Source organism: Doryrhamphus excisus, chromosome 13, assembly GCF_030265055.1.
Source record: "Doryrhamphus excisus isolate RoL2022-K1 chromosome 13, RoL_Dexc_1.0, whole genome shotgun sequence".
NCBI lineage: Eukaryota > Metazoa > Chordata > Actinopteri > Syngnathiformes > Syngnathidae > Doryrhamphus > Doryrhamphus excisus.
Window position 1 is genome coordinate 16,518,802 of NC_080478.1, and position 14,991 is coordinate 16,533,792.

The 14,991-nt window shown below is 42.1% G+C and overlaps 1 protein-coding gene across 2 annotated transcripts; it reads left to right on the forward strand.

The window, feature by feature from the left end:
* Positions 1–2: 2 nt before the first annotated feature.
* atg2b (autophagy related 2B) lies at positions 3–14,957 on the forward strand. Of its 2 annotated transcripts, none has more exons than XM_058089981.1 (43): positions 3–164; positions 682–1,083; positions 1,155–1,317; positions 1,398–1,550; positions 1,654–1,756; positions 2,181–2,343; positions 2,420–2,599; positions 2,670–2,766; positions 2,840–3,004; positions 3,629–3,780; positions 3,928–4,018; positions 4,229–4,472; positions 5,084–5,246; positions 5,354–5,446; positions 5,516–5,704; positions 5,992–6,265; positions 6,355–6,463; positions 6,526–6,727; positions 6,853–6,995; positions 7,383–7,540; positions 7,632–7,807; positions 7,870–8,020; positions 8,096–8,298; positions 8,431–8,511; positions 8,594–8,700; positions 8,780–8,872; positions 8,945–9,015; positions 9,104–9,180; positions 9,262–9,432; positions 9,771–9,903; positions 9,980–10,179; positions 10,363–10,592; positions 10,682–10,799; positions 10,938–11,129; positions 11,202–11,303; positions 11,394–11,472; positions 11,549–11,750; positions 11,840–11,909; positions 11,983–12,065; positions 12,449–12,570; positions 12,752–12,906; positions 13,031–13,180; positions 13,828–14,957. In XM_058089981.1, exons 2-43 carry the CDS (start codon positions 922–924, stop codon positions 14,056–14,058), a joined length of 6,201 nt encoding a protein of 2,066 aa, XP_057945964.1. In that variant the 5' UTR covers positions 3–164; positions 682–921; the 3' UTR covers positions 14,059–14,957. The 2 variants fall into 2 exon arrangements, with proteins under 2 accessions (XP_057945964.1, XP_057945965.1); XM_058089982.1 differs by having other exon boundaries at positions 87–164; positions 718–1,083.
* Positions 14,958–14,991: the final 34 nt, after the last annotated feature.

Below are 14,991 nucleotides of genomic sequence, written 5' to 3' on the forward strand. Positions count from 1 at the left end.
TCTGATTGGCTTACCCTTAGATTGAAAGCTGTGTAGACAAATAAGACTTAATGTTTAATGAGCATAGAGTGCTGCTCCAACCTACCCAACCTACCATCCGGATGAGTTTGAAGGATCAGTTCGTGCGGAGTCATGAGGGTGTTTGTAAACAACACATTCACAAGGTAATTTAACAGCCCATGTCCATTATTCCACCTGTATATTCACTGGCTTTGTTCATATGCATAACTTAGCGACACCGTCGAGTTAATAATTGTATTTTAGAGAACTAACTGGTATGCAAGTAAAGCTTTGCTTATATTGACTCACTGGATTTATACGCTTTATATTGCGGCTGGCTAGCTTGCTAATAGCATACTCGCTAGCTAGCCGGCTAACAAATGACATAGCTTTTGTCACTCCTTGCAGTGAGTGCATCTCCTGCCGTGACAGCTCTGCCACGCAGTTAATGACTAGGAGCTTGTTGCCATGCTAAAAGCTATTTCGTAAGTGCGTTTATTCCCTCATCATATGTAAAGTGGGACATTTAGAAGGATAGCACAATTGGACTGACAGTTGTGTAGTGCAATATGCGGTAACATGACATGATATTCTTTTAAGTTTAGTATGATAACACCAGTACTGTACGTGTTTGATGTTAGCAGCGTGAGTCAAGCGCTACATGTGTTTTATTTTGTGTAGGTGCAGTAAACTGGAGTCAGGCCACTGTCTTCTCAGGTCTCTGGGTATCAACACATCCACCAAAGAGGCCCTTATTGTGGGATGTGAAGGATGTCTGAGCTCATCTTTTTTGACTTTTTACAGTCATCAGGATGACATAACAGTGCTTCATATATAACCTCTTTGACAACAACTGCATTTGGGCAAAGAGCTTTAAAAAAAAACTTGCCTCATCTTTGCACTACATACACTTGAGTCAAGATGCCTTGGCCATTTTCGGAGTCCATTAAGAAGCGGGCATGTAGGTATCTTTTGCATCGGTACCTTGGCAACTTTCTGCAGGAAAAACTCAGTTTGGATCAGCTCAGTTTAGATCTCTATCAAGGCACTGGATCACTGGCACAAGTGCCGCTGGATAAATGGGTATGTTGCTTTCTTTTGTGTAATGTGTAATCGCACTGACTGGCATGAGAGTCAACATTATGTCTTGTCAGTCTCTAAATGAGCTCCTAGAGACGGCAGATGCTCCCTTTGAGATCATAGTGGGATTCATTCAGACGATCTCCCTAACCGTCCCGTGGGCAGCTTTGCTGCAGGAAAACTGTGCCCTCGAGGTCAAAGGTTTGGAGATGGTGTTTAGACCAAGGCCAAGAATAGGTAAGACAGTCTTAGATCACTTCAGAAACATGTTATTTTGTTGCACATTGATTTTCACCTCTGACTGTTTTCTTTTTCAGCATCTGCCACTGAGCCCATGTACTGGTCCAGCTTCATGACGAGCAGCATGCAACTGGCCAAAGAGTGTCTGAGCCAGAAACTCACAGATGATATGGCAGAGAGCTTTCAGCCATTTGAAGGACTGGAAAAGTTTGCAGAAACTATAGAAACAGGTTCTGTACATTAGGCACCTGCTCCTGAGTACGAACCCTCGTACGAGATCATATGTGCACAAATTTATCACTGTATGTATGTTTTCTTGGTTGTTTCTTATAGTTCTGAGAAGAGTCAAAGTGACATTTTTAGATACGGTTCTGAGGGTTGAACACATTCCAGAAAATTCCAAAACTGGAATTGCTCTTGAGATTCGCATTAACAGGTAAGTGGAGACAGTTAGTATCCATGTGGTACTCGGAAAAAATATAGTAAGACTTTTTAATTGAGGTAAATATGCATGTTTGGTGTCTCTAAATTGTCCATAGGTATAAGTGTGAGTGTGAATGGTTGTTTGGTTATATGTGCCCTGTGATTGGCTGGCAGCCAGTCCAGGGTGTACCCCACCTTTTGCCTAAAGTCAGCTGGGATAGGCTCCAGCATAGAAGATGGGTCGATTTATTTTAAAATATAAGATTTAGTAATTTCTAATGTGTTGTATTTCTGCTTATCTTACAAGACCAACAAAGCTATTTTAAACAAGATGGCAGAAGTCTTTGAAATGCGGTATATGTGATGGAGGTTATCAAGTTCAAAGCTTTTTTTTCTGGGTTCTTTGTAGATGTCTTTAAAAAAACTGATTTTTCTAGGATTTTTTACTCTGATGAAACGGGCGAGGAAAGCTCAAGTGTGAACGTGCATCAGCCAACCACATTTGCACACAAAAGACTACAAATGGAGGGCATCACCATATTTTGGGATGAATTCTCGGACACGTCTCGAGCTGGTTTTAAATCTTCACCTCCTCCAACGGTTTGAATTTGAATATTAGCATGAACAAGTGGCATGCATGTAGGAGTCATTCTGAAACTCTTGTCTTGTTTGACAGGAGACCGAGCCAAAACTCTCACCGAGCTGGAATCCCAAAATCATTTGCGAGCCACATCCGCAGTTCACAGAGACATTAGCCTCTACCGCGCCCTTTCAACCTGTGCAAGTAGGGAGTCTCTGCGGTCAAATTGAGCTGTCCCTTACACTGAAAAACAACCGAACCATGCCTGGAGCAAAGGTAAGTCAGCCATCTCTTTTGTAAAATGTTTGTAATTAGATTTTGTAATTAGATTTTCTTTGCATCTCAGTTGGATGTCGCAGGTCACATTGACACATTGCTTATTCTGCTGTCACCACGCCAAGTTCATCTGCTTCTGGACTTGTTTGGAGCTTTTTCCAATGAAGGTGAGTATTCAGCTGAGGAAACCGACTCATGTTCTTGTACATGATCGGAGCTTTTCTTTGCTTTTGTGTGAAGGTGCACAAGAATGGGCCAAGGACAGAAAGAGTCGACCCATGCAGCAAGAGGATGAGTACCGACTCCATATGGAACTAAACCGCTGTTTGAAGAAGGACACGGCTAGAGCGGGACCAGAGGCCGACCTCTTTGAGAGCCAGACCACCCGAACTGTGTCCAGTCGAGGTTTCTAACAAAAGCTTTATTTTTTCTTTGTTTTGTTTACGTAGGATATCATTTGTTATGGTCAGACAGTTTCTATGCTACAAAGTACCATTTTAACAACAAGTGTAATAGTAAGTTAATGAAGAGGGCAGGCACAATGAGTCACATTGTACCAAAATTGAACCATATATAAGATGATATATTTCCATAAAAAGACAGATTGTCTTATAGTTGGGCCGTAAAGATTCTACTCATGAAGGTGCTGTCAAGCAGCTTCTCCTCAAGCAAGCGAGACATCTTCTTCCCATCACTTACATACACCAGAGACTTGGAGAGATACAGTTGCGATGCTTTTTTTCTCGAATTGTGATTGTTTCTGGAGATAAGTGTCAGTAAAAGCAAAACGCTCATAGAGTTAATCCTTTGGTGCTCAATGAACGGAGATCTTTGGTTTCATGCTGAGGTTCCATCATCTGCTGACATTGTGTATTATGTCATCCATGACAATGGTCCATCTAATGTTACGTATTTTTAAAAAAAACAAACCCAAAAGCTCAGGTAAAAGCAGAACACTCGGTGTCATTTATTTTACTAAAAAATGATTGTTCTTTTTTTCCCCTCTTAACAAACCTATGGATGGAGTAGATGATGTCTTCTTCTCCATGGCTGACATGGACATGTCTCACAGCTTGTCATCACTCCCCCCGCTGGGTGACCCCCCAACTGTGGATTTGGACCTGTCGCTCAATAGCAACTACTCTGCATCCCCAGGAGAATCCCCCTCAGGAAATGCAACTGTAGGTGTTAACACATGTTTTTCAATTAGAAAGTGTCACCTAATTAATGTGCAGGTTCATGGACTAAATTAGGACATCATAGTTTATTCTTGTTTTTTGTTTAAACTAATAAAGTTGTGTATTATAATTTTGGTCTTGTGGCCGTAGGCTTTGTGGGACGATTACATGGACGTACCACGACAGAGAGAAAAGCAGTCACGAGACTCCCAACTCCCTCAAACATTGTTACGACAAACTTGTAAGTATGTGTGTGTGTGTGTGTGTGTGTGTGTGGTCTCTGCAATTTTCCCACTCAAACCAAAGATGATGATGTTTATTTCCACATGTTCTTGTCTGCTGTGGGAGACTGTGTTTGACTCGGTGAAAACACTTCGTCATTCGTTGCTTATGGTTTTCATCTCAACACGCTGACATTATGTGTTCTCACGCTGATCTTACTTGGTTTCAGCACATCCATCCAAAACCCACGGGGATGAGTCCAGGCCAGAGTTGATGTTGAGTCTGACACTTAGTAGCCTGGCTGTCTCAGTCCTCCACATCGACCCGCTGCCACCACCGGATGATTCCCCCAGTCCTCTGGGCCCGATGGCCGCACATTTCTTCAGCATGGTGGGACCCAGCCAGCTAGCCCCCACCGCCTTCCTTCAGTCTCGACCAGTCTTTAATCAGGCCTGTCCTCATGACCACCTCAGGTGCACTTTCTTTTTACCATTTTCCTTTCCTGTTATGTTGTGCAGTGGAACCTATGAAACCTTTTTGGAATTTTGCCTATCATTTACAATCCTTCATATGAGACATGAACACATAGGTCTTTCTATTTTGTGTTGTAAAATTGCTTATGGTGTGAAATCAATGTGCCCACAAGGCAAGTTCAGGTAATGGTTTAAAGGACCAAAATATGGCAAAATACTTTTAAGTATTACATGTAATCATGAAGGTGGTGTTTTAATAGCAGTCTTTGCAGTTGGCAAATTTTTATCTGTTTTTATATCTTTAGAAGACCCGAAAAGAGAGAGATGTGTGTTCATGTCTTACATAAAGATTGTGGATTATAAGCAAAAAAGTGCAGTTTTCCTACATTTTAATAGTGGCTAACCTATTTTTACAATTGACTTATGGCTTAAGAATGTTAAAATGTTGCCTTCCCTAGCAAACATTATTCTGAAATATGAACCAATAGGAAGTCGACCAACGTCCTGGAACGAAGTTTGACCTCAATGTTCCACTGTACACTGGCTGAACAAAGTCATGTTCCTAATAGGAGCATTAAAAATCTCTCGACATGCTGTTTCTATATTTGCAGATTTGTAGGCCAGGGGCTGAAGATAAACTACGAGCACTGTCAGGGATCCAGCCTGCGGACTTTTTGCACTGATGTCTCCATTGACCAAATGGAGTTGCTGGAGTGTTTATTCCCGTCAGAGAGCGTAATTGGTGGCTTTCAGAGAGGCATTCAGTATACTGAGGTCGGTGATGCAACGCTGAGCTCGGCACATTTTGCAGCTCTGCACACAGTTTTTTTTTTTTTGGTTGCCTCGCATGGTACTCACACACTATCTCTGTCACGACACAGCTCCTGACATTTGACACAGCAGCCAGTACCAACACGCCGCTTAGCAGCTGCTTTCACATGCTTTATAAACAGGCTGAGCGCAGAGGCCCCCAGGTAAATGCTATTTTTTTTAAAAAAGGGAACCCTCACTGCTCACTCGTACTTAAATTTGCATTTGTGCAGGGCGGCCAGGTGCGGCTCAGCACCATCCCCAGAAAAGCTGACATGCAGGTGGAGCTGGGCCCTGTACGTGCCGAGCTGGACATCAGCATTGTGGACCGTCTCAACTCTGTACTTCAGCCCCAGAAGCTGGCCACCACGGAGATGATGGCCTCACATATGTACACATCCTACAGTAAACATGTCAGCTTGGTGAGAAGCCTCGCTAAACCTAATGTAGAGCAGATTTCATAAAAAAAAAAAATATTAGTTATGTAACTAAATAAGCAGTACAGCAGTTAAACTACAGCGGCTTACAGTACATTGATATTTTCAGTCAAAACTGATCTTTTGTAAAAGCATTTTTAAATGTAGTTCTTGTATTTTATGTCCTTTTGTCGTAAGTGGTAATGTTGTGGCTGGTTGTTGTACATGATGGCGAATCAATGATTGATGACCACCTTTGTGTCATGATGATTGTCGTATATATTTTTTTGCAGCATAAGGCCTTTGCTGAGGTTTTTCTCGATGACAGCCACACACCCTCCAACTGTCATGTGTCACTCACCGTTAACGCCCCGGTACTGGGACTCGCAGTTCGCTTTCCCATTCCTGATCTGCGCTCCGATCAGGAAAGGGGTCCTTGGTTCAAAAAGTCTTTGCAGAAAGAGGTACTGCACCTGGAGTTGGAAGACCTGGAAATCAAAACAGAATTCAGGGGTGGCAGCACTCCGGATCAAACCAAGATGGAGCTCACCTTCAGGGAGCTTATCGGTAAGAAGTCGATGTTACAGTACATTTTCCCCATTGTCTTCTGAATGTCTCATCTGATTTTTTTTTTCTCCCTCATTTTCTTTCTACAGGCAGGTTCCAAGAGGAGCCGGATCAAGCACCCACCCGCTTCCTCAGAGTGTCCCACACCATGGACGGTGACATGACAACATCTGAGAGTGCAAAATTTGATTGGCCACGGTAGGTTTTTACCTTCAATTTATCTGTCCCACCTTCAACTGACTGCACACGTCTCCCGATAGTGTTGTGTTACAAATGAACCCCACTGCGGTCCACTCAATCCTTGAGCGGGTGGCGGCTGAGGATGACGAAGGGGCTGAGGACCATTCACTTGAGGAGGAAGAAGAAGAGGGGGCTGCTCATTCACTGAAGGATGTGTGTGACTTTGGAAAACCAGAACCATCACCCTTTTCTTCCCGTAGGGTGATGTATGAGAATGAAGAGGTGTGTTAAAAACAAAGCATCGTGTCTCATATTTTTAGATCTCAAAAGTCATGAAAGTCATTAAGTCTATGCATCCTCATTAGAAAAGGAACATGACTACCACTTTTGAATTGTTTTGATTTCAGATGGTCATACCTGGTGATGTTGCTGAGATGACAGAATTCCAAGAGAAAACCACAAACAATTCTCGTTTTGTCCTTGAACTGTGTTTCCCCAATGTGCAATTGACTCTACCCAGCAAAACGTTTTATGAAAAACTACACAACAGGTAATTATCCTCAGAAATAATAACACAGAGCCCAATTGCTAATGAAACTGAGGACAAAAATCATTACATCACTCAATCTGCCTTCTAATGGCTTTGAGAAGCATAAGGATCTGATTGGATGCTAAGTTTCTTGTGATGACATTGTTTCCATCATTCGTTTTTCTTTGGTTTTCTTCATTAAAATATATTTCCATTTGTGTTTGGGCCAAGCATAACAAGCTGCACAATTCTGTTGTGTGATGGTGCTTCTGTTATACTCGGTTAAAATGAAAAACCAAGGAAATAGTCATTTAATGACTGTCTATTTAGGATTTAATCATCTTTTGCTTCCCATATGCTGTGACCATACTCTAACATATATGCATTTGTATATTATCTGCATTACAGAATAAACAATGATCTATTACTGTGGGAGCCCACTGCTCCTTCACCTGTGGAGACTGTGGAAAGCATGCCATATGGTGTTGGACTGTCTGTGGCCAGCCAGTTAATCAACACGTACACTAAAGACAGCTTCAACCAGTTCCGCTCTACAGGACCTGAGGGTGAGACGGCTAAAAAAAATCATGAATATACTCCACACTAAAGTGTTGTGTTCTTGAATACTGGCTGACATGTTTTCTGTTTCTCTTTCAGATGATAGCAGTGGTTCAGAAGAAGAGAACATGCACTACTACTCTCCTTCTTCTGACCGAGGCTTCAGGTCTCACAAAAAGAAAAAGCCCAAATCTCAGAATAAGAGCTCCCAGAGCCTCTTCTCTGTCATCATAAGTGTCAATCATGGCCTAGTAGCTCTTCAAACGAATGCAAAGGTACACCTCATTTTACTTGCACATTGTTTGAATCACATTCAAGTTTGAGTCTTTGTTTCTAGAAGGAGGATAAAACACTACTAAAAAACAAACATGGCGAATTCTGGCTAGAAGTGAAAAACGCAGTCCTGTTCAGTGTTACGCAGTATGAGGGCTTTAAAGACCAGCACTACATCTGCTTCCACACCACTAATGGCTCCATGTATCACCAAGGTAACCACCTGTACTGTTAAGTTGTTGATGTGACCAAAATGTCACTGCAAGTATTACTCTGTTGAATGTATACAGGTCTTGTCGAGGGAAGTCCTTCCACCTCAGACATCAAGTTGCCATGCAGGACACACCCGCATTGGCTGGAACCAACCATCTACCAATCCGAGTTGGCTCCTGAGAGATCCTCGACTCCCTCCGAGGGTATTGGTCTGGAGTCCCACAGTATGGTCTCTGTTGCTGTCAAGATCTCGTCACAGAATGCAGAGCGCAGTGTCAAGGTAGGCTGTTGGCATTGGTAACGGTTCACAGGCACGCTGATGACTAAAGGGATGACGGTTCAAGCACCAATGTTGTGTTTTGTTACCATGTTTCAAGCTAAAGGTAACTGTTAATGTTCTTTCTCTATGCAGGAATTCTTGGTTGCTGTTGGAGTGAGAGGAGCAACGGTCCAACACAGAGTGGTCCCTCCCAACATGGGCTGGTATGATCAGGTAAGCTCTACTCTCATATTGGAATGCATTATATCTCACATAATGTAGTCATGGAAACCAATCAATCATCTATTTGCGACAGATTGTTGACTTTTTGAATGTTTCCGATGAGCCTGTGTTGGGGTACGCTCCTCCCACATCTGTCAGCACCCTGCATCTCCATTTATGGAGCTGCTCTCTTGACTACAGGTGAAGTACGCAGTAGACTAGTAAATATTTGTTACTTTGTGCATGTATTGTAATACTGTATCTGTTTATCTCTGGGCAGACCTCTTTATTTACCTCTCAGAGCACTGCTTGTTGTGGAAACATTTAGCATCTCTAGCAGCGTGTCATTAGATCACTCCTCCTCAACGCTCAGGTATGACGTGACTTGGAGGAACTTTAGAAGTTCTGTTTCCACTGAGGAGTTAACTCAATGACTTAATTGCAGGATCATTTTGGATGAAGCTGCTCTGTTTCTGTCAGACAAGTGTAACGCCGTCTCTGTCAATTTAGCACGTGGTAAGTCAACCCTTGATGTCGACTGTTTGAAATGTTCAATGAGCTTTTCAACCAATGTTTGCCTTCATGTTTTTTTTTTTTTTTACAGACTATGTTCAAGTAGTGGACATGGGAACTCTGGAGCTGAGGATCATAGCCGTCAAACCCGGCTTGGATGGAAAATTGGTAAGCGTTTGAATCCTAAATGAATTTTGTTAATAGAGATGTAATATTTCACACACTTTGTCATTGTGTTTTTGATGCTAGTCTGAACCAAGATTTGAGCTTCGATGTTCAAGTGATGTCATCCACATCAGAACATGCGCAGACTCTTGTGCTGCACTCATGAACCTCATCCAGTACATAGCCAGCTATGGGGATTTGATTCCTCCTGCAGAGCCAGAGACCAGGCAAAGCAGCTCCACACAAAGAACCAAGGTGAGCAGTGGCATCATTACAACCCCTAAGATCTACTTCTTCTACTTCTATTTAGCTTTAGTGTTGCCAGCTTGTTGTTCTAACTATGTATGTGGGAAGCGAGGTCTATAAAGGCAAGCTTGGTGGGGAAGAACCCACTAAACATGTTCCGCATTAACTAGTGATGGCGAGGCCATCTCACCTTAGTGAGTCTTACTAGAAGAACGGAAGCTGTTATCACTGCAGAGGAGTAACCCAAGTGTATTTGCTGTCATTTTTATTACCCGTAGGTGCCGTGGTCACATGGCTAAATCCTTTTGCTTTTATAGTGTACTCAGTTTGAGCTTATGTTTGTACAGGCAGAGTTTCCTGGCCGACCTGTTGCTCAAACTCCCCTGCTGGCCGAGACTGAGCAGCGGATGTTGCAGGATCTAATGAGCGAAGCAATGGAGGAGACTGATGGCCAGCATACACAAGGGCTGCAACAGAATGGTAAGCATTTGATTTGCAGTTATTTCATTACTTACTATGCTTCATAAATATGTTAATTTTACTCTTGCATGATCAGGTGCACACGAGGAGAGGAATCATGATCACGACCCTCCTCGCTCCGACTTGTTCCTGTTCCCAGATGAGAGTGGGAATGCAAACCAGGATTCAAGCCCCACTTATCCTATTCTACACTCTCCTCTCATCACTCCTGTTCCAAACCTGGCACAGGAGACAGACGACTTCTGTATTTTGGAGACGCCCGGCTCGAGAGCAGAGGTCCGCATACAAGTTTCAAGTTGAACATCGCGTACTTGAAGCCGCGTATAGAACACGTGTCACAATTTTATTTGGAACATTTTCTCATATGTGTTAATATAAATATATAAACTGTTAAGGATGATGAATGGGATACATGATGATCCACAAATGCTACTTTTTACAAGCAAAATTGTCTTTCAGGACCTCAATCAGGAGCCAGTAGTTAAGCTTCTCATCTCTGAGCCAGTACAAATCAGATACGATCACTTCAGTCAACCTCTGGACAGGAGTGACTCCAGTCGTGGAGCCTTGAATTTCCCCGTCCCTGAGGTGCGATACCTGATCAAGGAGATTTCTGTTGTTTGGCACCTTTATGGTGGCAAAGATTTTGGCGGTGTGACATTCACAGCGTCTCCAGCCAGGAGCCGAGGGTAAGCTTTTAACGGCATTGTGAAATATGAATGGAAAATTCAAATTATGATTTTTTTTTTTTTTTTACTATTCTATCTTTGCGATGCAGTTCTACTCCGCACAGCTCCCCGTCCCAAACTCCGGTGCGACAGGCTAGAGTAACAGGACGTACAGGAGGCGGAAAAGGAAGGAACCCTGATGTCTTGATGGAGATCCAACTCAGCAAAGTGATTTTTAGAAATATATTTATTAACTTGATTATTTTTTTCTTTTAATCTGCAGTCTAACAATACATAACAATGTGGTGCAATGCAACACTACTGACAAATAACCATGATTGACCACCTTGTTTTTGACCTCCTCAGGTACGATTTCAGCATGAGGTGTACCCACAAGATCAGATGACCTCCGGCTCACCAGCGGACCAGCCAGTATCCCGACAGGTGTTTGTTGTGCAGGACTTGGAGATCAGAGACAGACTGGCTAGCTCCCAGATGAACAAGTTCCTCTATTTGTACTCGAGCAAGGAAATGCCTCGCAAGGCTCATTCTAACATGGTAAGTTAGAATGAACAGTGTACTTACCTGTTAAGTATGATGTAATGTCATCTCCTGTTTGCTGTTGCGCAGTTAACAATAAAGGCGCTGCATATGTGTCCGGAGTCTGGCCAGGCTCCACAGGAGTGCTGCTTGCGTGTTTCCCTGATGCCTCTGCGACTCAATATTGATCAGGTAAAATATTTCTCCCACCAATTCAATACAAAGACAAATAAACTGCAGCAAAGTCAGCAATATGTCTGACGTGTTTTTATTTATTTTCAGGATGCACTGTTCTTCCTGAAAGACTTCTTCACTAGTCTTTCCACAGAAGTTGAGTTTTTCTCTCCCCCTACTCAAGACGGTAAATTATTGAACCGGTTCTCAGCTTACATGAAATTAAACCTGACATATAAATAAAATCTTTCATTCTGCTGCAGTAACTATGTCCATGAAGAAATCATCCGCCCCGGAGATTTCATGCAGCTTCTCCAAGCATGCCGGCACCAGCCAGGACCCGGCACCCATCATCTCGGTGCCTGCTCAGAGACGCATGAGCCACAACGGGTATTCCACGTACGGCCAGGAGGAGGACAGTGACGCCGCCACGAATTCCTTCTCAGACCAACCCATATTTTTTAGGTTGCCGAACAGATGACCAAATAAAATAAACATCAAAGCTATGCATAGATTACAGTAGCCTCCATATTGACTCATCTTTTCTTCCACAGGGAGTTCAGATTCACATCTGAGGTTCCTATTCGCTTGGATTATCATGGGAAACACGTCTCCCTGGAGCAGGTAGGGCTTTGAGAACGTTCTACTCGTTAACTCACATTAGAATCAACTTTTATCATTTGTTTTATCTCCCCAGGGAACATTTTCAGGGATCGTTATCGGGTTGACGCAGCTGAACTGTTCAGAGCTAAAACTGAGACAGTTGTGCTACAGGCAGGGGTAAGTGAATTGATAGTAATTTTGTAATTTTGTTGAGCAGAATTGTATATTATATAGTAGAATGAGTGGTGGGCACATCTACATTCGGTGCTTGACTCTTGGCTTGGACCTCTCCGTACAGTATTTCATCCCATAGTTCAAAAACATGCATGTTTAGATTATAACAATAATAATAATTGGAGACTTCAAAGTTTAGGTATCAAAACTGTATGCCTGATTGCTTGGTGTACCCCACCTCGCACCCCCACTGTGGACAGGAGAAGCAGTAGAAAAATGAATGAATGGTACACTTACGTACATTTCTGAGGAAAAATTAAGGAAACCATATTTGTATATATTTTAATCACATCATTTTTTCAGTTTGAAATGTCTCTTTCTTGCAGTTTATTGGGCGTGGATAAGCTCTTTTCCTATGCAATTAATGAGTGGCTGGCTGACATAAAGAAAAACCAGCTTCCAGGGCTGCTGGGCGGTGTGGGGCCCATTCACTCGCTGGTCCAGCTGGGTAAATACAGCCTTCTACTTTTATGGATAAATGGACACTATATACAGTATGACAGATAATTAAAGTTAATGTTTATAATGAAACGTCATTATACTATACTCTGCAGTGCTAAGATGTTGTAAAATAAGTCAATTGTCTGATTTTATATATATGCAGCCCAAATCATAAATGTTTTGTTCAGTTCAGGGATTTCGAGACTTGGTGTGGCTTCCAATTGAGCAGTACAGGAAGGACGGCCGCATCGTGCGCGGGTTTCAGCGCGGAACTGCCTCTTTTGGAACCTCCACAGCGATGGCTGCACTGGAGCTTACCAACAGGATGGTGCGGACCATCCAGGTAATCTGGCATTTGTCACACTATATGAAAAATACATTTAGATGACAAGCCTTTGCTTTTATGATGATGATGATAATGATTCTGCTTTGTGTCATTTTATTATTTTATTTTTTTATTTTTTTAGGCAGCAGCTGAGACGGCCTATGACATGGTGTCGCCGGTGGTAAATGAGAGAGACAACAAAAGGATAAAACGCTTCTCCCACTATGGACTGGCTCATCAGCCTGTTGACCTGAGAGAAGGTGTAGCCAAAGCCTACACTGTTGTGAAAGAGGTACACAACTGAAGTAACACGAGTAAAAGTCATATTTTATACTGTTTTTTTTCAACAGTAACACGAGTAAAAGTCACATTTTATACTGTTTTTTTTTTCAACAGTAACACGAGTAAAAGTCACATTTTATACTGTTTTTTTTTCAACAGTAACACGAGTAAAAGTCACATTTTATACTGTTTTCTTTTCAACAGTAACACGAGTAAAAGTCACATTTTATACTGTTTTTTTCAACAGTAACACGAGTAAAAGTCACATTTTATACTGTTTTTTTTTCCAACAGTAACACAAGTAAAAGTCACATTTTATACTGTTTTTTTTTTCAACAGTAACACGAGTAAAAGTCACATTTTATACTGTTTTTTTTCACCAAACTAGCTTTGAAAAAGCCCACCTGGGAACACGCCTTTGTGTGTATGTGTAGTTTTAATGCAAATGACATTTTTGTCCATACCTGGCTCGAAGAAGTGCTTTTTTGAATCCACTTTTTACATGTACACATAGTACTTCTTGCAAAGAAGTCACATAAACATGCTCTTTGGACATGTATTACTGTTATAAAAGTACAAATAAATTTAGCATAGTATGGGACCTTATATCGTAAATGCTGTTTCTTCAAGCTAAATGCTTCTTGTGCTCTTCTCCAGGGAATCACAGACACGGCGCTGACCATCTACGACACGGCCACCCGGGAACATGAACAACGCGGTATGACCGGGGCAGTGGGTGGGGTTCTTCGTCAGCTGCCGCCCGCAGTGGTCAAACCACTTATTATGGCCACAGAGGCCACCTCCAACGTCTTGGGTGGCATGAGGAACCAGATTCACCCTGATGCCCGTCAGGAGGAGTCCCAAAAGTGGAGGCAAGGAGAGGAGTAACTGAGCAAATAACTGTCCTGGTGTAAATAACCATCATCTCATGGCGGTTTGAGCTCACCTCTTCCGTTGCAGTGCCTTTACGGTTATCAACAATGTCCGACCCTGTTTAATGAAAGGGACGAATGAACTAAGACTGAAGGGTTTTGTTGACTTCTACACAGTAGATAAACATGTAATCATTAATGTGTTTGGTAAATTGATGACTCTAAATTGTCCATAGGTATGAATTTCAGTGTGAAAGGTTGGCGAACAGTCCAGGGTTTACCCCGCCTCCCACCCAAAGTCAGCTGGGATAGGCTTCAGCGTATCCCCGTAACCCTGGTGAGGATTAAGCGGCACAGAAAATGATTAAATTAATGTTTACAATGTTCTCTCATCCTAGTCCATGTCAATAGTAATATCAAACTGTGGAGCCTGGATTCATAGTACATCTACTTTGGTATTTACTGTAAATACCTTTTTAAATGTGTAACATTTGTGTTGAATGTGGAGTTACAGCACTTTCGAGGAACTTGAAGGGTTACTGGCTTGCCCAACGCAATTATATGAGGGGCAGCTTTTTCTTTTTTTCTTTTTTCTTTTTCCTGGTTGGATTTTCAAGCCGTCAAAATTGTTAGCAAGTTTCCACACCGCTGCTTTCATTTTTTTTTTATCAATTGTTCCATCCATATTTTGGGGATCTACTGAAATATCTTAGTCTTAAGATACACAGTGTTTATGTTTTAGTTCTATGAATGTTGATTTTATTTGCAACATGTTGTGCTGCACTCATTTTACTTCCTGGTTTATTTGGAAATTATTTCTGTACATACTTGTACAGTTCATTCTTGAATTTGTATTAAAAGCATGGATGATAATGAAAACCTGAAAAATGTCACTGTGGAGTGTGTTGTTTATTTGATAGCATAAATTTGAACATAAAAAAATGTAACC